At 38.9% G+C, this 26,316-nt stretch overlaps 1 protein-coding gene across 12 annotated transcripts in view; it reads left to right on the top strand.

The window, feature by feature from the left end:
- The window catches only part of LOC105463733 (microtubule associated scaffold protein 1), a 166,469-nt gene that overhangs the window by 102,443 nt on the left and 37,710 nt on the right, over nucleotides 1-26,316 (top strand). For 11 of the 12 annotated variants that reach the window (XM_071068583.1, XM_011710988.3, XM_011710987.3 and 8 more), the window contains one exon: nucleotides 22,941-23,155. In XM_071068583.1, the coding sequence (XP_070924684.1) occupies nucleotides 22,941-23,155 (215 nt within the window). Of the gene's footprint in view, nucleotides 1-9,443; nucleotides 9,909-22,940; nucleotides 23,156-26,316 lie in introns of those variants that run through there. The other variant, XM_011710993.3, reaches the window with a different exon arrangement.

A 26,316-nucleotide genomic window follows, 5' to 3' on the forward strand; every position in this document is an offset into this window, starting at 1 on the left:
GAGGACCACAACAAAGTGTGTTCACTTTGGGAGGACAACTTTGATGCTGAAAAATGTTGTCCAGACAGTCAGTGACTTTGGATGGATCATTGAACCTCTTTGATAATAGTTTTCTATGTAACTGAAAGGGCAGATTTCTAGATTTCTCCCCACTGTGATATTCTGTGACTGCAGATCACCTTGACTTTTTTCATATTCTGCTGGAAATTAGTCATATTTTAGCTGATATAGAAGACATTGCCTCCACACATAGACGTGTTCCTCTGAGTGTTAAATTTTTAATTGCTCTACTATGGCTTTGAGGTATTTTTATTTTAAAGCAGTAAATAGTGGTGGAGATTACAGTTGAGTTGACCAACTTCGTATTCCTTAGTTCTAGTAACATAGTCACTTTTAATTATAGCAGTTTGCCACACTTCAAAAAGTTTAGCATGTAGTTTAGGAATCACCCTTTAGCTTTTTTAAATTTGTGATTTTAAATGAAATTTAGATAAGTTTATATCCTGCTTTGTCATTTAATATATAGTAATCACTTTTACATTTAGCAGATACAGTAACATTTAACTACTTTTGAATATTTTTAGTGCTTCTGTATCACATTCATACATGATTCTATGTTGAACATCTGTACAATTAGCACTTTCAACTTTGGGGGAAATTTCTTGTGATAGATTCTTAGAAGTAGTATCAGGAAATCAAAATATGTACCTGTTTACAGTCACTTCACTCAAATAGCCAAATTGTTTTCCAAAAGCTTCATGTCAGTTTATACCGTGGTTGACATAAAAGACAGCTGGCTTCATCATACCTTGGTCAGCATTGGATATTATTTTTAAATTTTTTTGACTAACATAATAGTTTAAAATGTTACGTCATTGTTTTAGCTTGACCTTTATCAATTAAAGAAATTTCATTATCTCATAAGACAACGTAGAAGACCAGGAGGAGAACAAACTTTTAAGGCACAGGATATTGGTTTAAACCTTGGTCCTGCCACTTTCTATTTGTGTCCTGACCTTGGGCTAGTTGCTAAGCCTCTCCAAGTCTCAAATTTCTCATTTGGAAACATGGGAATATTGGGGGAATGATTCCCAGAAAGGGAATAATTTGACATCATAGAATTGTTTTATAAAAGGTTCTCAAATAATAGTTGATTCAGCTGCTGGGAACGGTAACGATGATGATCTTTTACATTGTTTTTATAATTCTAGTGGCTTATTTTTAGAGTTCTTTTCCAGGAAGTTGAATTATTTTAAATCCGTGAAGCAAGCAGGAGAGACTACGTAAAGTCAAGAACCAACCTCTTGGGGTCTAACCGTTGCAATTTATTTAAAGGTTATGATGCTACAGGATTCTAGTTGACATTGACTCTAAAAAAAATCTGGGCTTACTGTTGATAAGGAAGATGTCACACATACCACAGCATACTATTATTACTTTGGTTCTGCCACACATTAAAGCCATTGGGATACCAGAGCTGTATTTATCCAGCACCCTGCTTGTTTTACACAAGATCATCAGTCTCAGGTGCCAGGGTGTCTGCCTTGGAAGGTAGAAAATGCACTGTTCCTTCCACAGTTACTTAGTAAAGACAGCACAGGAGAACAGGGCGGCTTTCTTGCCTTCTTTGGCCAAGTGCTAGGAAGTAGTTGCAAGCTGCAAGCCTGCTGATGAGGTGATGCCAAGGGTGCCAGGGTTTCTTCTGGTGAGAGCAGAGAGAAGGCTGTTTTTCACTGTTGTTTTATGATTATCGTAACTCTCCCCTTATACTTAAAAAGCAGTTGCTCTTTTGATATGGGATACATTTGCTGTTTCCAGTTGGTGTTGGGGTTGGGAGAAGTGGATCCTTTAGTAAATCTTCTTGAGACAGTGGCTACCTTTTTAGCAGGAGCTAGATCTTTTTCATATATATCCAAAGTATTCCAGATAAATTAGTTTTAAACACACAAAGTAATTAAAACACTAAGAATATGGACTTAAGTAGAAAAGATCTTTCCAGGAACACTAGTATAATAGAAACGATTAATAATTAGAACAACAAAAGCTTTAAAAAACCTTAGAAACAGGCCGTGTGTAGTGGCTTATGCTTGTAATCCCAACACTTTAGGAGTCAAAGACAGGTGGATTGTTTGAGGCCAGGAGTTCAAGACCAGCCTGGGCAACGTAGCGACACCCCATCTCTACCAAAAATACAAAAAATTAGCTGCGCGTGGTGGCACGCACTTGTAGTCCCGGCACTCAGAAGCCTGAGGCAGAAGAATCGTTGAACACAGGAGGCAGAGGTTGCAGTGAGCTGAGATTGCACCATGGCACTCCAGCCTGGATGACAGAGTGAGACTCTGTCTCAGAAAAATTAAAAAATGAGAATAAAAACCATAGAAACAGTATTTATAAGCAAAGAACAAACTGAGATAATATTAGCACATACTCTTTGTAGAGCTCTGTCAAATCAGCAAGAGAAAGACAACTCTATAATAGAGGCTAAATGGACATACCACCCAAAGAGATCTACAGATACAATGCAACCCCTATCAAAATCCCAGTGTCATTTTTTTTTTTTTGCAGAAATAGAAAAGCAATTCCAAAATTCATATAGAATGACAAAGGACTGCAAATAGCCAAAACAATCTTGACAAAGAACAAAGCTGGAGGCATCATAGTTCCTGATTTCAAAGTATATTACAACACACAGTAATTAAAACAGTATGGAACTGGCATAAAGACAGAAACATAGACTGATGAAATAAAATAGTCCAGAAATAAATCCATGCGTATATGGTCAGCTAATCTTCAACAAACATGCCAAGAATACACAATAGGGAAAGGATAGTCGCTTTGTAAATGGTACTGGGAAAACTGGTCATCCACAAGCAAAATAATGAAGTAGGACCCTTATCTCACACAGTACACAAAAATCAACTCGAAATGGATTAAAAACTTAAATATAAGATCTGAAAGTGTAAAACACCTCAAAGAACACATGGGACAAAACTTCATGAGATTTTTCTTGGTATGACACCAAAAGCCCAGGTAATAAAAGCAAAAATAGGCAGGTGGGAGTACATAAAATAAAAATCTGCAGAGCAAAGCAATCATTTAATAGCATGAAAAGGCAGCTTATGAGATAAGAGAAAATATTTGCAAACCATACATCTGATAAGGGGTTATTTACCAAAATAATTGAAATCAAGATGTTGAAGAGATATTTGCATTCCCATGGTCTATTGGGGGAACCCGCCCCCTGTATTTCTATTTTCCTGAAGTGGCAGCTGGTCTGAGAAATAAAGAGAAAGAGTACAAAGAGGGGAATTTTACAGCTAGGTCACTGGGGGTAACATCACATACGGGTAAGTCCTGAGCCGCAAAACCAGCAAGTTTTTATTAGGGATTTCAAAAAGGGAGGGGATAATGAACAAAGAGTAGGTCACAAAGATCACATGCTTCAAAGGGCAGAAGGCAGAGCAGAGATCACATGCTTCTGAGGAAACAGGACCAGAGCACAACCAGAAACTCCTGATAAGGGTCTGTGTTCAGCGGTGCACGTATTGTCTTGATAAACATCTTAACAGAAAATGGGGTTTGGGAGCAGAGAACCTGTCTGACCACAAATTTACCAGGGCAGAGATTTTTCCCCACCCTAGTAAGACTGAGGGTACTGCAGGAGACCAGGGCATAGCTCAGTCCTTATCTCAACCACATAGGACACTCCCAGAGTGACCATTTATAGACTTCCCCCCAGGAATGCAGTTCTTTTCCTAGGGTCTTAATATTATATTCCTTGCTAGGAAAAGAATTTAGCAATATCTCTCCTCCTTGCATGTCTGTTTATAGGCTCCCTGCAAGAAGACAAATATGGCTCTGTTCTGCCCGACCCCACAGGCAGTCAGACCTTATGGTTGTCTTCCCTTGTTCCCTAAAATCGCTGTTACTCTGTTTATTTTCAAGGTGCACTGATTTCATATTGTTCAAACACACGTTTTACAATCAGTTTGTTCAGTTAACGCAATCATCACAGGGTCTTCAGGTGACATACATCCTCAGCTTACAAAGATAACTGGATTAAGAGATTAAAGTAAGACAGGTGTAAGAAATTATAAGAGTATTATTAGGGAAGTGGTAAATGTCCATGAAATCTTCACAATTTATGTCTCCTCTGCTGCGGCTCAAGCCGGCCCCTCCATTCAGAGTCCCTGACTTCCCACAACAGTGGACATTGCCACATTATGATAGCCAGGATGTGGGAACAACCTAAATGTCCATAGGGTAAAGCAAATATGGCATATATGTGCAATGGAGTATTATGCAGCCCCTAAAAAGAAGAAAGTCCTGCCATATGCAATGATACAGATAAAGCTGGAGGACACCATGCTAAATGAAATAAGCCAGTCATGGGGCAAATACTGTATGATTCTACTTATAGGAGGCATCTAACATAGTCAAAGTCAGAAGCAGAGTAGAATGGTGGTTGCCGGGGAATGGGAACTTACTGTTCAATGGTACAAGGTTTGTTATGCAAGGGCAAAAAAGTTTTCAAGATATTTGTTACAGCATTGTGCCTATAGTTAACAATATTGTATTGTTCCCTTAAAATTTTATTGTGAAGGTAGATCTCATATTAAGTGTTCTTGCCACAATTTTAAAAAACTAAACAAAAAGAAAGGGAAAAATAAGTGGATGGACAGAAAAAAAGAAATGTATGAAGGACTAAGGAATATATGAAAAATGTTTACCAAATATGAGTTAAAATAACGTGCTCTCAGTTCTTGCTTATTTCTTAATGCTAGTACCTGGTACTGGCAAAGAGTAAGAAACAGCACTCACATGTACAGCTCCTTAAGTGTGAATTACAGCAGCTGCAGCAGAGAGCAAACACCTACCCAGGAATTCTGTTTTTCAGAATTGGGTCTAGGAAAATAATTCATTTACTTATTTACTGCTTTTCAGAATTATTTACAATGGGGGAGAATTGGAAACAACCTATATACCTTATAGGAATTAAGTTCGTTGACATTTTAAAGATTTTTTGAAGCCATTAAAATAACAATATAAAGGCTTATTTAATCCCATGGAAAGATAAGTGTGAAATTTTTAAGTTTAATAAGTTTATTAAGCTTATAGTAAGTTTAAAAACAAATTGCAGAGCAGTCTGATGTGTAAGTAATTTAAATTAAAAAAAAAAATTCTTGCTGGGTGCGGTGGCTCACGCCTGTAATCCCAGCACTGTGGGATGCCAAGGTGGGCATATCATGAGGTCAGGAGATTGAGACCATCCTGGCTAACATGGTGAAACCCCGTCTCTACTAAAAATACAAAAAAAAAATAATTAACCGGGCGTGGTGGCGGGTACCTGTAGTCCCAGCTACTCGGGAGGCTGAGGCAGGAGAATGGCGTGAACCCGGGAGGCGGAGCTTGCAGTGAGCCGAGATCGCGCCACTGCACTCCAGCCTGGGGCACAGAGCAAGACTCCGTCTCAAAAAAAAAAAAAAAATCTACAATGAACATATGGTTTTTGTTTTTTAAAAACAAACATTGTACATGAATTCAAAGGATTACTGCTTTTAATTTAAACTCTTATTTTGCTTATTGCAAAATAAAAGGCAATATCACTGTTCTTTGAGAGCTTATCAATGGAAATTGATCAGTGGTTGGAAGTTGATTGTTTTTCTAATTGCTTTGTGTTAATTTTTTGATAATTACAATATATCTTCGTACCGAGGAAGAGGATAGTGTGGAAAAATTGGGCCTTAAGTTGAAGTTTATACAACTGGAATAGAGAATTGAACTTATTACATTAAAGACTATGAGGAGTAAAATGAAGAAAATGTTGCAGTTAATGCTGTGTTAGGAAAAGTAAGGAAATAAATATTAAGATTAATGTTCCATATTAGGCTAAAGAAGATTGATTGGATAGAGATGCTTGAATCTCTGAACAAGCCACTTGGTTTAAATTTTAATCTTCCTCATTCTTTATGATAATTAACAATAACAGACAAATTGAGTGCATTTTGTAGCATCTAAGCATACTATACAGATTATGCTAGAATCTTGTCTAGAATCATGACATTGTTTTCTAAATCCCTGATTTAAAAAACCACATTTCTATGTAGCTTTCGGTGGAATTTCTGTGTGTTTGAATATACTGTGATATTACAACATATTGACTTACCAAACATTTTGTATCATCATCTTTTGTTATTTAAGCCTTAGTATAGACTTTACACATCATTTATTTTTCTTTGTGTCATTATGAAAACTTGGGTCATTTTGTAAGCTTTCTATAAAATTATTCTAACACTTAAATTTCTTAATTTTTTTCTGGCTCCAGGATTTTTGAAAAAAAAAGGAAAATACAAACACATATAATAAAGAAAAATAGAAGTCTTGCCTCTTCCACCTCCCAGAGCATTGCTGACATTTTGGCATGTGTGCTCCAATATGCTTTATCCTTTTTGTTTGAAGTTGAGATCCTACATTGCATAAAATTTTAAATCATGGTTTTGTTTTCCACTGACATCCTAACACAGGCTCTGCTTCATAGAGACTCATCTTTTTTTTTTTTTTTTTTTTTTTTTTTTTTTTTTTGTGAAGAGGAGTTTTGCTCTTGTTGCCCAGCCTGGAGTGCAGTAGTGCAATCTCTGCTCATTGCAACCTCCATCTCCTGGATTCAAGCGGTTCTTACCTTGTCATCATGCCCAGCTAATTTTTTATATTTTTAGTACAGACGGGGTTTCACCATGTTGTCCAGGCTGGTCTTGAACTCCTGACCTCAGGTGATCCCACCCGCCTTGGCCTCTCAAAGTGCTGAGATTACAGGCATGTAATCTCACCACCACACCCAGCTCATAAAGACTCGTAGCTAACGTTTTACCAACTACAAAGTGTTCTACCTTAGGCACTAAAATTTCCTTATTTTTTCCTCTCTTGTCCTCAAGTGATGCCTATCTTTTCCTCTTAAATTAAGACTTTTAAAAATAACAAAGACACTTTTTTTTTTAGTTTCTTCTCTTACATTCGTTCTATTTCAGAAAATACAGAGTGCCTAAGTGGTAACAGACGATCAAATAATCAAAGAATTTTTTTGAACCAGTTTTTTTTATCTTGGCTCCCCCCAGAGGCATATATAGTATAAAAATAGTTGTGACCTGAAAGTACTTGCTTATCCGGTTACTTAAATGAGCAAACATAAAGTGTGTAAGAGAGTGCTTGGAGCAGTAGATTGTTAAGTGATGGCCATTCGTGTTTAGGGATTGCCAGGGCAGCTCCCTTGCTTTGGTGCACTTGTGCTGCATGGCCACCAGGAGGCAGATTATGTTTGGGAAAGAATCGAAACCTAGTTTGTGTAGTTCTGTCATGTATCTAATACACCTTGCTATGTTTGTGTGTGTATTTCACTGTACAAATGAGTGACTTTTGGCTTTTCCTCCTCACTGGCACTGTTTTCGTTTATTCCTGCAGCTTCTTACTCTGCTGTTAAGAGATACCATTAACAACGTTTATTTTTAATATGTGTGGTTATAGCTTAATGTAATTCAAGTAAAAATGTTAATGAATGTGATTAATTGGTGATTAGATTGCTAATTTCTTCTTTTAGGGAGTCTAAAGAACTTCCCTTTTAACAAGGATAATTTAAGGCCGGGCGCGGCAGCCCACGCCTGTAATCCCAGCACTTTGGAGGCCGAGGTGTGTGGATCACCTGAGGTCAGGAGTTCAAGACCAGCCTGGCCAACATGGTGAAACCCCGTCTCTACTAAACATACAAAAATCAGCCAGGCATGGTGGCGGGCACCTGTAATCCCATCTACTTGGGAGACTGAGGCAGGATAATCACTTGAACCCGGCAGGTGGAGGTTGCCGTGAGCAGAAACCGTGCCGTTGCACTCCAGCCTGGGCAACAAAAGTGAAACTCCATCTGAAAAAAAAGAAAAAGGATAATTTAGAATTTACTATTACTGAATAAACAACAGACACAACCAAAATAAAGAAAGGACGCCTCCTACTGTATGGAGTGGTGGCATATCTGTTTTTAATCATATCAAAATTTGACTCCGTTCTTCTATTTATGTTTTTAATGCTGACTGATTTCTTGGTTTTTACAAGGTTTTGGGGGGTAGAGGAAAAGGTTCTGGTATATTTTTAGTATGTAGAATCTGGAAAGAAAAGGTGTTTAGGTTTTTTAATAATAAACTGGGATAAAGTAAAAGGCAACCCCTAAAAGCAGCTTGCCTTGACTTTAGTTCCTTGATCATTTGGCTTCAGTTGCCATGGTGCAGTGTATTTAGCGGGTTTTCCGTCAGTGTATGAACTAGGTGTATCTTTCTCACAGGAGCCCTGGACGGGTTGGTTATTGGATCTGTCTCCCTTGCTGACAGCCTCTAAAATGGCAAGTTGGGGGCTTGAGTAAAGAGGGAGGGGATCTGAGGGAAGAGGACTTACTTAAATTTTCCCTTCCTCCCTCTCTCCTCCCCGCTTCTTAACCTACTCTATAGAATTTCTAAAAGAACTGCTTCCTGCCGGTTTTAGTAGCACTTACTAGTGTTATTTATGGTAACAATTCTGCATTTATTTCTGAGTCTTATTTTCTAGGAAATCTTGGAAACTGGCATAGGACATTTTTAAAACATTGTTTTGTTGTACTTTATAACATTTTTAAAAAATGTTAAGAGCTGAGGCTATTTGTGGTTTGTTGGAATTAGCTTAAGTGGGCATATTGTTGTTAATTCTTAGATCCATATCTTTGTTTTACAAGTTCTTTTGGTTTTTGCCATCGTGTTTTAACATGCTTTTACAAGCCACTCTGCTGAAATAAAAATTAGTAGATAACTGGCAAAAGATACTGATAACTGTGCCCTCCTCACACTCCTAGTGTTTAAAGAGCGCTGTAAGAGACCACTTGATGTTCTAAATTACTCACACAATAAATGTAGTCTTTAGAATATGCCAATCAGATAGACTATTCCTCTGGAACTCTGATAGTACCTCTGGTAGAGAAACCGTATTCATCTTTCGTTGTTGACTATTTGTGAGGTCCTCAGCGTGTGGGAATTAAAGTTGAACTTTAACCTTTTGACAATCTGTCATTAATATATTAGAATAGAAATTTTCTTAAAATATTTTAGTTGGGAACATTTATTGCCTGAAGTCTTAAAAAAACAAAAACAAAAACAAAAAAAACAAAAACAAAATTTTTCCAAAATACCAGGCTTAAATATAGGCTTACATGAAAAATATCTAGAGAAAAAAATACTCCTGTTATTAGTGCAAATATAAGAAGAGAAAAATGTTAAAATCAGGACACAGTGTACTTTCAGGAAATCTTAATTTTTTTCTAATTATGAGATAAACACTAGGCATTTGAAGTAATTTCCCCTAGCGATCTTTCAAGTGGTCACAGGATCTGTGACATTATTGGTTGTTTTCTAAAGCTCCTGAGACCACCCACTTTCTCCTCCCCTTTACCATCTCGGATGAAAACCGTGACAACTCCGCAAGCGTGCACATTGTGATGTGGTTCAGAGGCGGCTTCTGGACCTCAGGAAGGAGATTTTATTCAGAGGAAGAGCATCGTTTTGGTAACATCTGGAAGTGAAAACGGAAGCCAGAAACACTTGGCTAGCCCTGGGGGATTTTTTTTCTTCTTTGCCTCTCTGGTGGAATGACATTTGCTGTGTAGGCATGTTTCCTCTCACTGTATTTCTTGGCCGTGAAGAGTACTGAGTTTAAAAAGACAGTATGTGACAGTGCATGGACATCGCCTCTTCTGTGAAATCTCGCCACCTGCTCCGAAGACATGTTGTTGTCTCCCAAATTCTCCTTATCCACCATTCACGTACGACTGACAGCCAAAGGATTGCTTCGAAACCTTCGACTTCCTTCAGGGTTTAGGAGAAGCACTGTTGTTTTCCACACAGGTCTGTCTTGCGTACATCTCTGCTTAGTGTTGCATGGGGAACGTCTTCATTAATTTGCAGATGTTTATCAGAGGTTTTTCCAAGGAGACGGATAATTGGAGAGATGAGGCTTAATTTAAAAATTGTTTTCTGTTGCTTCAGCACAAGTGCATAATACTTTTACTTTTAGCAGCAGATTGTGTTGTTTGTGTTGACGGAAGTCAGAATTGTTGCCTTGGTGTTCCCTAGCTCTTTCTCTGTCACCAGCCAAATGTGTGAAAATCAGCACCTGTTAAATTATATTTTACTTCCAGTGGTTGGGAAATAGGACATAGGTAAATTTAGAAGAATATTTCTTTTCCCCCTGTGTAGATGAGAAGGTTTCCATCGTTTTTCATTGGATAGTTTCTCAGTCAGATGAGACAGTTAATTGTAATATGCTGAAAGATTTCCCTATTCTAAACTCTTCTGACAGAAAACATCCTAATGGTTTGGGGGAAGTGGTAAGTGAATCGCAAATCTCCTTTTCCAGTCTTCATAGTAATAACGTGTACAATCTCAAAATACTTCCCCTGAGGTTTATGTTTGTATCTGCTTTTCATTCTCTGTGCCTAAGATGAAAACAAATTTAGTATATATTTTAGGCACATGGTGACCTGTCTGCTCACTTTTAGGGGATTGGGTTGGCCTACATTGCTACTTTTGTTCTAGATTATTTTTACAACCACAGTGAATTAAATCAGTTTTCTTCTGTAAAATATGTTAGCTGGGGTGCTGTTACATTTGTTTTGGGCTGGTTGGTGTTAGGTGTTGCAGGATTGTTTGATGAGGATGTAAATAGATTTTTTTTTTTTTCTGCTTCATGTGCATGTGACCCCTCGTGTGTCTTGTTTTGCACTTGGCTCATCTCTGCCCCTGGGGAGTTTTTTTCAGCTGACTGTTTTTAGTTTTCCCAGAAGCATCTCCCTTCTCTGTGGGAGAATTCTGATTTTTTCCAGCACCTCTCTCTGGTGTTTCATAACTCCCCTTGACCTGTCATTTGAGTTTGCCAGCCTCTCCCTTTCAGTCTGAGCTGCCAGCTGAAGGTAAATGGGGGAGGCAGCGAGGAGGTGGTCAGCAGTGGCACTCCTCTCCCAGCCCAGGGCCGCTGCAGCCCTTCCAACTGGAAAAATTAATAGGTGGGGGGGAAAAAAAATTAAAGGGTACCCTATATTCTCTATATTTGCAATAATTTGTCTGATCGAAAGTAGCTCCACATCGCTTTTAATTTTAACGAGCTTTTTAAAAAAATACTACAATCCACACCCCAAGTTAAAAATAAAATCAAACAGTGTGGAAGGTTGTGCAGTCCTGGGCAAGCCTCTCTCTAACCCTGGGTCCCTGCCTGCACTCCGTGGAGACAGCCACTCTCAGGCTGCTTGTATAGTGTCCTTGCACGTTTCCATTCACGTGTAAATCTGTGTAGGTCTTTTGTATTCTTTTTTTGTTATACAGAAATAAAAGCGTACTATATATTCTATACCTTTTTAAAGCTAATGTATTTTAGATTTGCATGTGATCACGTTTATTTGCCTCATTAAAAAAAATTAGTTCTGTAACATTCCATTGTTGGATAAGTCATAATTTACTTAACCAGTGCTCTGGTAGTAGACATTCTAAGTTGTTTGTAGTGTTGTTGTGAAGCAGGTAGCTTTCCAAGACAGCTTAAGCAAAAGACAGAAGGCTTCTGTTACCAGAGTTTGATTAATAGTGATGTATTGGGTACATTTTATTTTCTAAACTTATGTAAAACTATTTTTTGTTGATTTGCAATCATAATTTTTTGAGCTAGAGTTCACATAGAGGTGATCTAATCTATCTTATACCAGGAAGTCTCAGGCCCAGAGAGGTGAATTCACTTGCCCAAAGGCACACAGTAAGTGGCAGAGATAAGACTAAAACCTGGGACCTCTATGTAGAATTTTTGGCGTGCATATTTTCTGGCTGAGAATTTTGCTGTAATGTTGTTAGATCCAAGGATGGAGAAAGTGTTTTGTTTGTGTGTTGGAGGCTTTTTAAAATCCTGTAAGGAATATAATTCTGCTTACTCCCAATATCGGTCTTTTGTGGGCTTATCCGTATTATGTCATTTTAATGTCCCAGAAATCGTCCGTCAGGTGGGTTTTGACACCGTCGCAGTGACTCTTATCTGAACGGACTGTCAGCAGTACCTTGGGTTTGTATCCTTAGTGAAGGAAGTGGTGTTGGTTGCCTCTGTGCAGTAGTGTTGACCTGGATTCCAAGAGGCCTGGATTATAGCCTTGATTCTGCTAGTGACCAAGTGAATAGCCCTGTGCACCTAACCTCACAGAGCTACAAAATAAGGAAATCACATGAGATGACTTTCGGGTTCCCCTTAGCCTCAAAATCTGTGAATTTTCTGACTGAAGATTTGAAAACCCTCAGTGTATTATTCTGCTTGGAAATTCATCTTATCTAAATGAATTGTCTCCTTATTTTTACCTCCTAAATTCAGTTAATACTCCTGAATTATCTGTTTCTTTTCATGACACCCTGTGTCTGCTCATCAGAACCCACCTTTGTTTTCTGTTGTTGTTTGTTTGTTTGTTTTAGATGGAGTCTCGCTCTGTCGCCTAGGCTGGAGTGCGCTGGTGCCATCTCGGCTCGCTGCAACCTCCACCTCCCAGGTTCAAACAGTTCTCCTGCCTCAGCCTCCCGAGTAGCTGGGATTACAGGCGCCCATCACCACGCCCAGCTAACTTTTTTGTGTTTTTAATAGAGATGGGGTTTCACCACGTTGGCTAGACTGGTCTGGAACTCCTGACCTCAGCCTCCCAAAGTGATGGGATTATAGGCATGAGCCACCGTGCCTGGCCATACCCCACCTTTGATTCATTACTTGTCCTGATTTATCCACGATCAATTGGTTGTCATACTCTTAAGACTCCATCATTTGAAATCTCTATTTGTTTTTACCCCCTGCCATTACCCTAGTTCAGGCACTATTATGTTGAAGCATTGAAATTGCTCTTCTTGGCTGGTGCCAGTGGCTCACACCTGTAATCCCAGCACTTTGGGAGGCCAAGGCAAGAGGATCACTTAAGGCTAGGAGTTTGAGACCAGCCTTGGAGAGTTAGCGAGACCCTGTCTCTATTTAAAAAACCACACACACAAAATTACTCTTCTAATAAGTAAAATGTGGTCAAATATGAACAGTTTTGTATAATCCAGACTAAGATGTTGACTGGGCTTTCTGAAAAGCTTTCTGTTTGGTCTGTGCTTCCAGCCTTTCCCTTGCTTCTAAACTGTCTTTCGCATTACAGATTAATGCATTCATTTCATAAGGAAGTACCTGTTAGACGTGTACTGTGTACCAGGCATGATGGTAGGTGCTGAAAGTATGGCTGGGAGTAAGCCAAATGGACCCTGCCTTCACACAGCCCACTGTTTAACAGAAGGAGACAGAGCACCAGGTGATAATACAGGGTGTGGACCGGTGCCCAGCCAGCTCTTAGCAGGTGGAGGTACCTTTAATCCAGGTCCTCCAGTAGAAGTGCCTTTTAAGTTGCGTTCTCAGGAAATGGAGAATTAACCAAGAAACCAAGTGTTTCAGACAGAGAAAAAAGCATGTAAAAGCCTAGAGGAGTTTGAGGAAGGGCTCCTTCAAGGAAACAAAAGAGTTGTAATATTTTTGAGCATAGAATGTGGTGGGACAGGGGCTGGCCATTATAGAGATCCAGCCAGAATAAGCTTTCTCACTGATCCCACGTAGCGGTCACTGCAATAGGACTCTTAACATTTTATACCTATCTGTGGGACAGAGACTAGAGAAGTCACAGGCTCTATTTCCCAGCCTCCCTTCCAGGTAGATACAGTCATGTGACTGAGACCCGGCCAATGAGACGGAAGCTTAAGTGACCTGGCACCTGGGCACTGGGCACTGTGATATATTATTACTGGGTGGTGTCCACCACTGGTGAAGCGTGCTGTTGGATCGAGGTTATCTTTCCTCTGTAAATAGGGGAGAGGAGGGAATTTGTCAGGAACTGTACATGATGTTGCAGGACATCAGGCGCAGATGAAAATCTGAGAAGTCCAGTGATGACTTCACTGACGTGGGGAAAGGTCAGCAATAGTCTTTCTTACCAAAGTATTAAACTCCGTCTCTTTCAGAATTTTACCTCAGCTTACTAGTTCTATTTTTATAATGAGGCAGGGGAAGGAAAAGACTTTGCTAAGAATTTATTCCCTGCCACTTAGCATTCAGTTTTTCTATGAAGCTGGAAATTCTTGTATTAATTACTATGAAGAGTGTCATTTGAACCTCACAGGGTAATTTCCTTCTTAACTCCAGTGAAGGCAATTCAGTGCACTAAGGACAGAATTCTTTCTGCTGAGCTAGTGACATTAAACGTGATTACTGCAGCGCAAAGGAGGAGGAACACGTGTACATACATATCGAGGAATGGCAGAGTTAGTATCAGGACAAAATATTTCCATTTACTTTTGCTATTATATTATATTTTGAACTTTTAGGTTCAGGGATACATGTAAAGGTTTGTTACACAGGTAAACTCATGTCACAGAGTTTGTTGTACAATAAATAGTTTATTGTACAGATGATTTCATCACCCAGGAATTAAGGCCAGTACCTGAGTTATTTTTTTCTGCTCCTCTCCCTCCTCCTACCCTGCACCCTCACGTAGACCCCCGTGTCTGTTTCCCTTCTTTGTGTTCATGAAGAGAACCGTTTTAAACAGGTGTTCAGTAAGAGGCAGGCAGAATGTGAATGCGTTTGTTTACAATGAAATTGATCAAATTATGTTCTCACATTTGGTATTCACTTTCGACTCCTTTTAGATGGAATTAATAGCTTCACTAAGAAACAACTTGTCCCCCCTGAAGAAAAGCAGCTTTGAGGTTGTTTAGTGGCTCCACCATGTCGGAATCCTCATCTCTGCTGTCTTCTCAGCCCTGTCTTCATGATTGTTGCCTCATGGTCTCACAGTGGCTGCTCCAGAAAGGAAGAAAAAGAAATGAGGAAGGGGTGGTGCCAGGTCGCTTAAGCTTCCGTCTCATTGGCCGGGTCTCAGTCACATGACTGTATCTACCTGGAAGGGAGGCTGGGAAATAGAGCCTGTGACTTCTCTAGTCTCTGTCGCACAGATAGGTATAAAATGTTAAGATCCCTATTGCAGTATCTGCCACAGAGAAGGCAGAACAGGTATTTCTCAAGTGGATGTTGGCTGATTATAAATGAGGGGAGTATATTATTTAACAAGTTGGACCTTGCAACAGGCCTTGCTGTTTCTTCTATGCATTTTGGAGGGGCATTGATTACGTATTTGTAATGATTCCAGTTAAACTTTCAAGTTGTTTTATTGTTTGGATGTAAGTCTTAATATTTGATTTTTGATCTCTTGAATGAATTTTCAGTTATAAAATACATTGGGAAGGAATGTGCTCAACTTTAAGTATGGCTTTTGTATGCTTAGTATCTTATTGTTGCATTTATGGATGTATTATGGATTAGGAGGGCATTTATTCATGTACCGTTAGGGTGACAGTAAATAAACTTCAGTTTCTCTTGTGTTTTTTGTACCACAAAATGTAGACATCAGTAAGACCATATTAGAAAGCTTCCATTAAAATACCACATATGTTAGAATTTGCATGTGAAAAGATAACATTTAGGCTTTTGTAGAATGCAGAAGAAATCAAAAGGACCAAGATGAAGAAGAATGTGAGATGTAGCCTTTCCCTGCCCCTTAGTTATCTTACTGTGAATCCAGATTCTTCCTTTCAGCCTCCTTGAAGGCAGTCATGAAGGATTTTGCTGGACTCTTGCCACATAGACAAGCATTAGCTAAAAACTGGTATTACGAATGGTATGATGCTGAAATCATTTTGCTGTGGATTGATTCCAAGCTTCAGTAGCCGTGGCAGTTTTAGAGCTGTAGCATTGCCGTGACATGAAGATCTGCACTTTTGTAGTTACAGCTTTCTGTTGAAGAAGACAATAAAGTGTTAAATGGCAAGTTTTGTTCACAATAGGTAAGATTTTGGAAAGGTTTTTTTTTTTTTTTTTTGACCGAGTCTCGCTCTGTCGCCCAGGCTGGAGTGCAGTGGCCGGATCTCAGCTCACTGCAAGCTCCCCCTCCCGGGTTCACACCATTCTCCTGCCTCAGCCTCCCAAGTAGCTGGGACTACAGGCGCCCACCACCTCACCCGGCTAGTTTTTGTATTTTTGGTAGAGACGGAGTTTCACTGTGTTAGCCAGGATGGTCTCGATCTCCTGACCTCGTGATCCTCCCGCCTCAGCCTCCCAAAGTGCTGGGATTACAAGCTTGAGCCACCGTGCCCGGCCGATTTTGGTAAGTTTTTAGAAGTGAGATGTTGAAAGAGACCGTATGTCCTAATCTGACAAGTTTCAGATAATTAGAGTTTTATTACACTAAATTACATTTTAACGTGGTATCCACTTTCACACACAAATGGAAAGGAAATAATTATGGTTTGGAGTTGCATTCATAATGGGAAGGACAGCAGTGTTTTTCATCAAGAGACATTGGAGGAACATGGCAAGCTGTATATAATAAATAGTTGTTTCATTAGAACAATTTATTCTGGTTAATTGAGAATTACCCTATAAATAAAGTAATATACTTTTTATGAGCTTTAAAACATCTTTCAGAGCTATGAATAATATTTTATTAATAATGTATGCATATTATTTTCCTAGGTAGAAACACAACAGGTGTGATTTTAAAGATATCTAATACTGAATGTCATATTTCTGTGTTTAAGGCAATACTTTGGGTTATTTTAGTACACAAGGGTCCTTTTTATAAACATCAGCAATTATGTGGCTCTGTGGAAAATTAAGACTAATAGAGCTTTCTTTTTGGGTGAGAGATTTGCCTTTTTTCTCCCTGGTGACCTGAGTCCTAGGCACCTCTCTTCCAAATTGCTTGTCCTTAACTGCTTAGTATTTTGAGAATGATGTTCTCTTTTTATTTATTGCCTGTATTACAAATATTTCTAGTATTTAACTGGCTATTTTAATTTTCGTTTCTGTTGTAAGATAGTCTGTTTTTTTTTCTTTTCCTTTGGGAAGACACCGGGTAGTGGGATTGCTGGGTTGAATGGTAGTTCTTTTTTTAGTTCTTTGAGGAATCTCCATACTGTTTTCCATAGAGATTGTACTAATTCACATTCCCACCAACAGTGTATAAGCATTGCCTTCTCTCCACATCCTTGCCAACATCTGTGATTTTTTGACTTTTTAGTAATAGCCATTCTGATATGAGATGGTATCTCATTGTGGTTTTAATTTGCATTTCTCTGATGATTAGTGATGTTGAACATTTTTTCTAATGTTCTGCTTTTGCATATGTTGGCTGCTTCTCTGTCTTCTTTTGAGAAGTCTCTACATGTCCTTTGCCCATTTTTTATTGGGGTTGTATTTTTTCTTGTTGAGTTGTTGGTTTTCCTTATAAATTCTGAATATTAGATATTTGTCAAATGCATAGTTTGCAAATATTTTCTCCCATTCTATAGGTTGTCTGTTTCCTCTGTTGACTGTTTCTTTTACTGTGCAGAAGCTTTTTAGTTTAAGTCCCATTCGTCTAGTTTTGTTTTTGTTGCATTTGCTTTGGAGATCTTAGTGATGAATTCTTTGCCTTGGCCAGTGTTTTTTCTAGTCCGCCCCTGCCTAGGAATTTTTATTGTTTCAGGTCTTACGTTGTAAGTCTTCAATCTGTCTTGAGTTCATTTTTGCATGTGATAAGAGACAGGGCTGCAGTATCTCTCTTCTCATTTTCCCAGGACCGTTTTTTGAATAGGATGTCCTTTCTCCGTTGTATGTATTTTTGCTGACTTTGTCAAAGATCAGTTAGCTGTAAGCATGTGGCTTTATATCTGGGTTCTCTGTTCTCTTCCATTGATCTATGTGTCTATTTTTAGACCAGTGTCATGCTTTTTTGGTTGCTATAGGAGGGAGGCAGTGCCTTCTTAAAAGTATTTCTGAATGTGGTGAATTTGTGTTAACTCTTCTTTGAGTTAGTAGTCCATTTTAGGTCCATAAGAGTATGAGAAATTTGCTTTTTTCCTGCCAGCTATGTGAAAAATAGTTAAGGGCAAGTTTGGACTGTTGCTTCAGGAAAAAATTTTATAAGCATAATTAACCCAAACAGGAATTTTTTATATGAGTATGCTTTCTGTTCTCTAATCTGCTTTTAATGTGAAGAAAAGAAGTAGAACCCTTTTTCATATAATATGAGCTATTGCAACAAATTCTACCAATATAGTAATGAAAAGTTTAAATGCTGAGGCATCATAAGTCCTTCTCCCACCCCCCAAAAATAATTGGCTTGGGTAATTTTTTTTTTTTTTGTCGAGATGGAGTCTTGCTCTGTCACCCAGGCTGGAGTGCCGTGGCACGATCTCAGCTCACTGGTATCTCCGCCTCCCGGGTTCCCGCCATTCTCCTGCCTCAGCCTCCCGAGTAGCTGGGACTACAGGCGCCCACCACCACGCCCGGCTAATTTTTTGTATTTTCAGTAGAGACAGGGTTTCACCGTGTTAGCCAGGATGGTCTCGATCTCCTGACCTCGTGATCCACCCGCCTCAGCCTCCCAAAGTGCTGTGATTATAGGCATGAACCACCGCGCCCGGCCTGGCTTGGGTAATTTTAAATGTCTAAACACTGTGCTTTGCTGAGCTTAAAATTGTCCATTTTCAGTAAATGCCGTATCTACCTAGAAATAGAAAAATATTGTGTGTCTCCTGAATTATTACTGTTAACTCTTTTAGAGTAAACAGCTAATGAAGGGAACACTGGAAAACTTTATACGAACGTAAGCTAATAGTTAACATGAACGATAACTTTAAAAAACGATATGTAAGATTGCATAGGCAGGATAAGCACCTGCCACCAGATGCTGGGGAAACCCTGACTGAAGGAACTTGTGTGTCGGTGTCCCTATGAGGACTTTTAGATGTGTATGATTAGATTAGGCAGAAGGAAGGGAGTTTTCTGTCTGTCCACGCTGCTAGCAGGGATGAAGAGACCCCTCACCAGCCTCTGAGTTCATAACCTATGTCTTGTCAACCCCACAAACATCAGTTTTTAATGCAATACGTTGTGGAAAGCACATACCATCCGGTCAGTGACTGTCACCTTTATACAGATAGGTTGAGATTTGGAGTTGAAGAGGTGAGCACTAGGGAAACATGAGTCAGCAGAGATCTTTGGTGTCTTTGTGGCTCTCTGAGCAATACCACCCTCTTATGTGATACTTCTCCCATCCCCCAGAGCACCAGAGCAGGTGCACACCCACCACAGCAGCGCCCTCATGGTAGATTTTAATAAATATATTTCATGAGTGAGTGAGTAGGTCAATGAGTATACACAAAAGTAGACAACATTCGTTTCCAAATTCTGTGTTTAGTTTGTGTTTCATGGAACCCAAGGCAATCTCCCTCAGTAGGTCTTCTCTCTAACTGGATTTTATTAATGTGAAAAGCCAGCAGATTGTAGAAATGTGTGGCTTGTTTGACCTAGAACGGATGTGTCCTGAGCTGCTAGTATGTGGTGATGGTTAGTCCGTGTCTGAATGGGTAGGTTTTTTTTCTCAAAATTGTTTTTGGTCTTGGGATATGGAGGACTGTTTGCCTAAGTGACTTGAGCCTGAGAAATGGGCATCTTCCTCTTTAACCAACTACTTTCTTTAAGAAGATGATACATGACTTCATTGCACTAGTTTTAAATTTTATTGAATTGAGGTTTCTGAGTAGAAAGAACAAAGAGAGCCAACAGTGTTACCCAGCTGTTTTCCAGATGAGATAATATCTTTGGTTCTGGCCTTTGTTTTCCTGATGGAGGTCCCCATTTCATTAGAATGAGTCCCAGTAAGGCTGGATCACAGCTGACGGTGGTCATTATCTTGTTGAGAGAAATCTGAATCCATGTAGAAGTTAACATTTAATTTTAAGATTTCTGATTAAATTGATCCTTTGAAATCAGAGCGTGTTCTGTTAATAGGTACAATAAACAAAATAATTTATACTTTTGTATAAAAGCTTTATTATCAAAACAGTAACATGCTGATAAACGAGGGTAAGGGCAAAGTTTGGCTGATATTATGCTAATTTCATGTAAGTAATGAATCCTGCAGGATTTAAGGGAAACCCCTGGCTTTTCAGTACTGTGAAGTACCTGTTGGTGAGCCTTGGGACTTTGAGCATCGTTGGAGATTCTTGCATCATCTCTGATCTGCAGCTGAGCCAGGAGTGGGGCGAGAGTGGGAAGCATGTGGAAACTGGGTCATCGGCTGGCTGCCGTGTGGTCACACTTCATCCTTAGGGAGCACAGTATATGGAGCGGAAGATTGAGTGCACGGCGCGCATTTCCAGCTCCACAGAGAGGACAGTCTGTTTGCTCATTTGCTCTCATTTTAAAATTTGAAGACACGTACTCTTAGACGAATACATAGTGTGTTCTTTCCTCCTTAATCATAAAGCTATTCTGAGTAATCACTAACAAACCCTGTGTAATGTTTAGATTCCTGTGTAATTTCCCCAAGGAAAGATTCTACATAGACTATTTCCTTGATAGCTAAGTAGTACATAAAAAATGTATGTCCTCGAATTTCACTTTAACTGTCTTTTAAAAGTAATTTTGTTTACTTCTTATATTTAACTTTTGAAGAGGTAATATATTTATCCCATGGTTAAAAAGTATAAAAAATACTTAAGGATACTTTTTAGCTATCTGATTCCTATTACCTTCTCTTCAAAAGTAAACAATGTGAGTACAATTTCATGTATTCTGTGATATTTTTGTTACGGATTTATGATCAAAAAGCAAGAATCTTGAATATTTCTCCAAAATATTACTATAAAAGATTCACCTGTCAGATTTTGTAAATAATTTTAAACTGACAGTTTTAAAGCTCTGAAATGGTGTTTAAAATAACATTCATTAGCATAGAAATTCTAGAGAGAGCCAAATGTTATTCAGGAGTCAGGAAGTGATAAAGCAGTTATCAATAAATGAATTTTTAAGTAAGTTTTAGTGGGACATATACAAATGATATCAGGAGAATGAACTTGTGTCTGTATTTGTTGCGGTGAATTCTAGATAGTAAAGGATCTAAAAATGTTTATAAAATTATATAACACATAGATGTTTATATGTGGCTTTGTTAAAATGAGTTATCAGATAGATAACGGGCTTATGTGTATTAAAGCAAGATATTATTACATTTGTTGCATAAATATTTATTTTTATATATATCATATATTACGTCACCACCTAATCCACTTTCCAAAATGTGTGGGAACAGCAGAGGCTTGGCATTAGAGGCCTGGGTTCTGACTTTGAATCTGGATTCCCATAGGAGTTGTTTACACCCAGGGAAGACCATTCACACTTGTGAGCCCCCTTGTCCCCCCTGGGGTCATTGGGAGGATGAAAAGAGAGGGAAAGTGAGAACACGCTGTGATCAGTGAAACACTGTGGGATTATTATTACCTGTTACGTGACAATTTCTAAAAACATCTAGGAAATGACATAAAGAATACTAATCTCATGGTCAAATATTTAGATTCTTTTTTCATCAATAAGTGACTAGTAATTTGTTCGCCCTTCAGGACTGTAATATATTAACTTGGCTATTTTCTGCATCTATGGAAGTGACAATTATTCATAAGCTACTATTAATTGCTAATAATAAAGAGTAATGGATAAATACTTCCTCTCATCAAGTATTACAAAGACACAGTGAAATAATGGATATTTTAGTCATTTTAGGACAGAGAATTATCAATATTAATACAAATATGACTTATTTAACCATGTAATGCAGCCATAGAAAATAAGAGCCTTTTTTCCTGTTTTTAACTTAGAGTTTATTCAATATATTTAGCCATTTGTTCTTAGAACATGAGTACTGATGTTTCTTTATTTTTCTTTAAGCAATCACTGTAATAGTTTGCCTCTTCCCAAAAAATTAGAGAAAATAATTACTAAATTTCTTTACAAGTTGTCTTAGATTTATTACCACAAAATGTGGATGCCATAATGAAAGACTGTTAGAATAAGGAAACTTTTTTTTTTTTTAGTTTCTTTTGTCTTTTTTTCCAAATTTACATTTGTTTGGATTACTTGGCTTATTTCAAGAAGCTAAGCAATTCATTTCTTATTTTTCCAATTCTGTTTGATATTCAGAATGACTGACACATTTGAAATGGTTCCAAGACTGAACAGTTTTTTATGTAAAACAGGGTAATTCCCAGGGCACTATAGCGCAGAAAGGGAATAATCACTTAGCGTGGCATTTGGGTTGGATTTGGAGTGTTAGCATGCGCTTTAAAAAAAAAAACTGTGGGAGCCATTATCACTACTTGGGAAAAAAGACCGACAAAGCTTGTGTTTGGCAGAAAATGGAATAGTATAGTCAAGAGTATAGTACTCGTAGCAGTGAACTTAAAGAGGCAAAATCTGAGTGTTTTCAATGTATGTTATGATTTATTAGAGATTAGGAAATGACTCATCTGCAGTATAAATCTGTGTAATGACTAGGCCATCATCAGGGAAAAGATGAGGGATTTGTAGAAAATGTATGGGAGGAGAGAAAGGCATTTAATTAAATGTCCAGTGATTTGTGTGTTTCTTTTGGCATATGAGATCAGAAAAGTCAGGCTTCTCGTCAGCCAAGGTTTCGCTACCAGTTTAACTGGAAAATGAGAAGCTAGGAGAACAGAATCATTTTGCACACAGTTTTTGTGTTTCTGGGTTGCCAAATCTATTTACGTCGTGTTCCTAATTCTCTGTTCCGCATAAATCTTTTAAAGTCATAACTGGTGGCCACTGTGTTCGAGAATTCCACCATCTAGATCTCCGATTCATTCCACCTCTCATCCGTATCCATTCCTTACAGGAACATAAATGCGTTTCCATGGCTTATCTGGTTGTTTTTGAACCCATGTGGTGGTGATTTTAAAAATTAACCTCACCTGTCTTTGTATCTATGTTAATTCCTTTTGCAGTTGAAAAGAGCAGGCAGAAGAATCCCCGAAGCTTATGTATCCAGACGCAGACGGCTCCCGATGCACTGCCCTCTGAGAAAACACGTGAATTGGCGCAATATAAAACAAAATGTGAAAACCAAAGTGGATTTATCCTGCAGCTCAAGCAGCTTCTTGCCTGTGGTAATACCAAGTTTGAGGCATTGACAGTTGTGATTCAGCACCTGCTGTCTGAGGTAAGGATGTGCATCCTAGAAAGAGCCTTTCTCCTCTAAGTCGGGGGAGCACGGGGAGGACTTGCTCATGCGCTCGCCTTGGGAATATCTAGGTAAATGATGGGAAAGATCAGGTGTGATTCATCACATTACATTTTTGTCAGTTCACCAGATAACCTGAGTCGGTCTCTAGAACCTTGGCATGGAAACATTTTCTCGCTTCCTTTTTTTACCCCTAGAGTCTGTTGGTTAGAATGGCAACAGCAAGAACATAATTTCCTGTTACACTGCTGTGTGCCTCTAGACCTAAACTAGCATTAGCATTTTTTTCACTTAATTTTTCTGTTTGTCTATGTGTAGCTTTTCATATCACACTTAGTTGAATGCTTTGAAAAATGAGGTTTGTTATATTTATGGATTAAAGAGCACTTTTCAGAAAGAATCCCCAGGTACGATTCTGGGAGTTAACTCAAAAGTGAGTTAAATGGAACTTTCAGAAAGAATCTGGGGATTCTTTCTGAAAGTTCCATTGATTCCTAAATAGTCCCTGTGGTGCAGCAAAAGCAAAGCAGATTGCGGTGTTGTTACTCTTCCCTAATATTCTTCAGGGATGTTACTTCACGAACTGGCTGAAATTCATTGAGAAAACCAAGTTTATATCAAGATGTTACTGACATAGCAATAAAAGCTGTAATTATTTCAGGGGGAAACTGATCAGAGAATATAACTTGAGCTCCTTAGTTTTTAATCACAGTTTTCAAGACGGATATACATGATAACACAAAGGAAAAGGAAAAAACAAACACAAAAACTGTCCACGTACTGTGGCTCATGCCTGGAGTCCCAGCATTTTGGGAAGACGAGGAGGGAGGATCGCTTGTGGCCAGGAGTTCAAGACCAGCCTGAGCAACATAGGGAAAACATAAAAATTAAAAGCAAAAAGAAAACTCTTCAGTTTGGCTGTTCTGTAGTTTCGTTCAGATCAACAAACCTGTCCTTGTTTCATACAGAGGCCCCTGTGATATGGCTGCCTGTTTAGGAAGCAGGGAGAGAGAGAAGTGGATGAGACTTGGTCTGTGCCTTGGAGAAACTATCAGACTAGTAGACAGTTTCAATGAATTCTTTTTTTTTTTTTTTTTGAGGGAATCTCGCTCTGTCCCCCAGGCTAGAGCGCAGTAGTGCGATCTCGGCTCACTACAACCTCCGCCTCCCAGGTTCACGCCATTCTCCTGCCTCAGCCTCCTGAGTAGCTGGGACTACAGGCGCCCACCACCACGCCCAGCTTATTTTTTGTATTTTTGGTAGAGACAGGGTTTCGCTGTGTTAGCCAGGGTGATCTTGATCTCCTGACCTCATGACATGCCCACCTCGGCCTCCCAAAGTCCTGGGATTACAGACATGCGCCACCACAATTGGCCTCAGTGAATTCTTGATGAGTATTTTACAGCTTTCTCCAGATGTTTTTTTGTTTTTGTTTTTGTTTTTGAGGGGAAGATGGGGACTACTTAGATTTTTAGTTATGGTAATAGTATATGGTATTTTTGTCTTTCGTTTGTAAGAAAGGAACTCAAGAGTGTGTTTATATAACCAAGTAAGCTAACTAGAAACTGTATACTATCAAATGTGGGGAATAATTAGTTTTTATATTTAGAAGTAAACCAATTATTTTACTATGTCCAGCCTAATAGCTCCCATCCTCAACTATTTTCTCTCCTTTATCCTCCTCATGATGTCAGTCAAGTCCCGTGAACTCTCATTCCACAGTGTTTCTCCCCATTCTATGTCTTCATGATCCCCACTCGTGCCCTCCTTGCTCCGACCCTGGATAGCTGTCCACTAGATTATAATAGCAAGTTTGGTTTTTTTTTGTTTTTGTTTTTGATTGGTATGGAGTCTCGCTCTTTCGCCCAGGCTGGAATGCAATGGCATGATCTGGGCTCACTGCAACCTCTGCTTCCCGGGTTCAAGCGATTCTCCTTCCTCAGTCTCCTGAATAGCTGGGATTACAGGCACCCACCACCATGCCCAGCTAATTTTTGTATTTTTTTAGTAGAGACGGGGTTTCGCCATGTGGGCCAGGCTGGTCTTGAGCTCCTGACCTCAGGTGATCCGCTCACCTTGGCCTCCCAAAGTTCTGGGATTACAGGCATGAGTCACCACGCCCAACCTGTGATAGCAACTTTTTACCAATCATTAGGCTTGCACTGTTTCTCCCCTATAATCCATCCCAAGCACTGCTGACAGCTTCCTCTTACGAAAGCATCCCATGCTGCTGATTAAATCTTCCAGTGGTTCTCCCTTATCTATAGCTCATCTGTCCAGTGTGGTAGCCACTAGCCGTATGAGACTGAGCATTCGAAATGTAATCCATTGAAATGAGATGTGTGGTACGTGTAAAATACACTTGGATTCCAAAAACTTAGAATGAAAACAAAGGATATAGACTATCTCATTAACAATTTTTATATTGAATATATTGAAATATTATTTTGTATATATTTGAGTTAAAATATGAAAATTAGCTTCATCTTTTTCAACTTTTTTCAATGTGGCTACTAGGAAATTTATACTTACGTAACTCACATTGTTATTTTGTTTGGGGGAGACTCTGGTTTTTAACTGGGACTATAAGGTTTTTTATCATTTGGTAACTACTGCCCTTTTTAATGTTATTCTCATGCCCAGATGCTGTAGCCGTACATAAAGAGATGGAGGAGAAGCAAGAGGGATTTGTTGAATACTAGGTCGGTGCAAAAGTAATTGAGGTTTTGCCATCGTGCCAAAAGCCGCAATTACTTTTGCACCAACCTAATATTTACTAAGTGCCAGATACTCTTACTTACCTTATTTAAATCCTCACCAAAGACACGAGTTGGAAGTTATAAATAAGAAAATTGAGGAATAGAGTTAAGTAATTTACCTGCTATCAGACAGCTAGCAAGAGGAGAACCAGGACATAAACCTAGGTCTAGGACGCTATCAACTAAAAATGTCCTGTAAACTTCCTGTACTTCATCCTTTGTTCACATATCATTACTGGGCTACTGTCCTTGCCCCCAATACTTACATGTTCAGATCAGTTTTACAGCAGCATCACATCACCACTTGTATTTAATTTACATAGATCAGTATACAAACAACTAAAATAAGAAAAATGCAGGCCAGGCACAGTGGCTCACACC

The sequence above is a fragment of the Macaca nemestrina genome, chromosome 8 (genome assembly GCF_043159975.1).
Source record: "Macaca nemestrina isolate mMacNem1 chromosome 8, mMacNem.hap1, whole genome shotgun sequence".
Taxonomy (NCBI): Eukaryota; Metazoa; Chordata; class Mammalia; order Primates; family Cercopithecidae; genus Macaca; species Macaca nemestrina.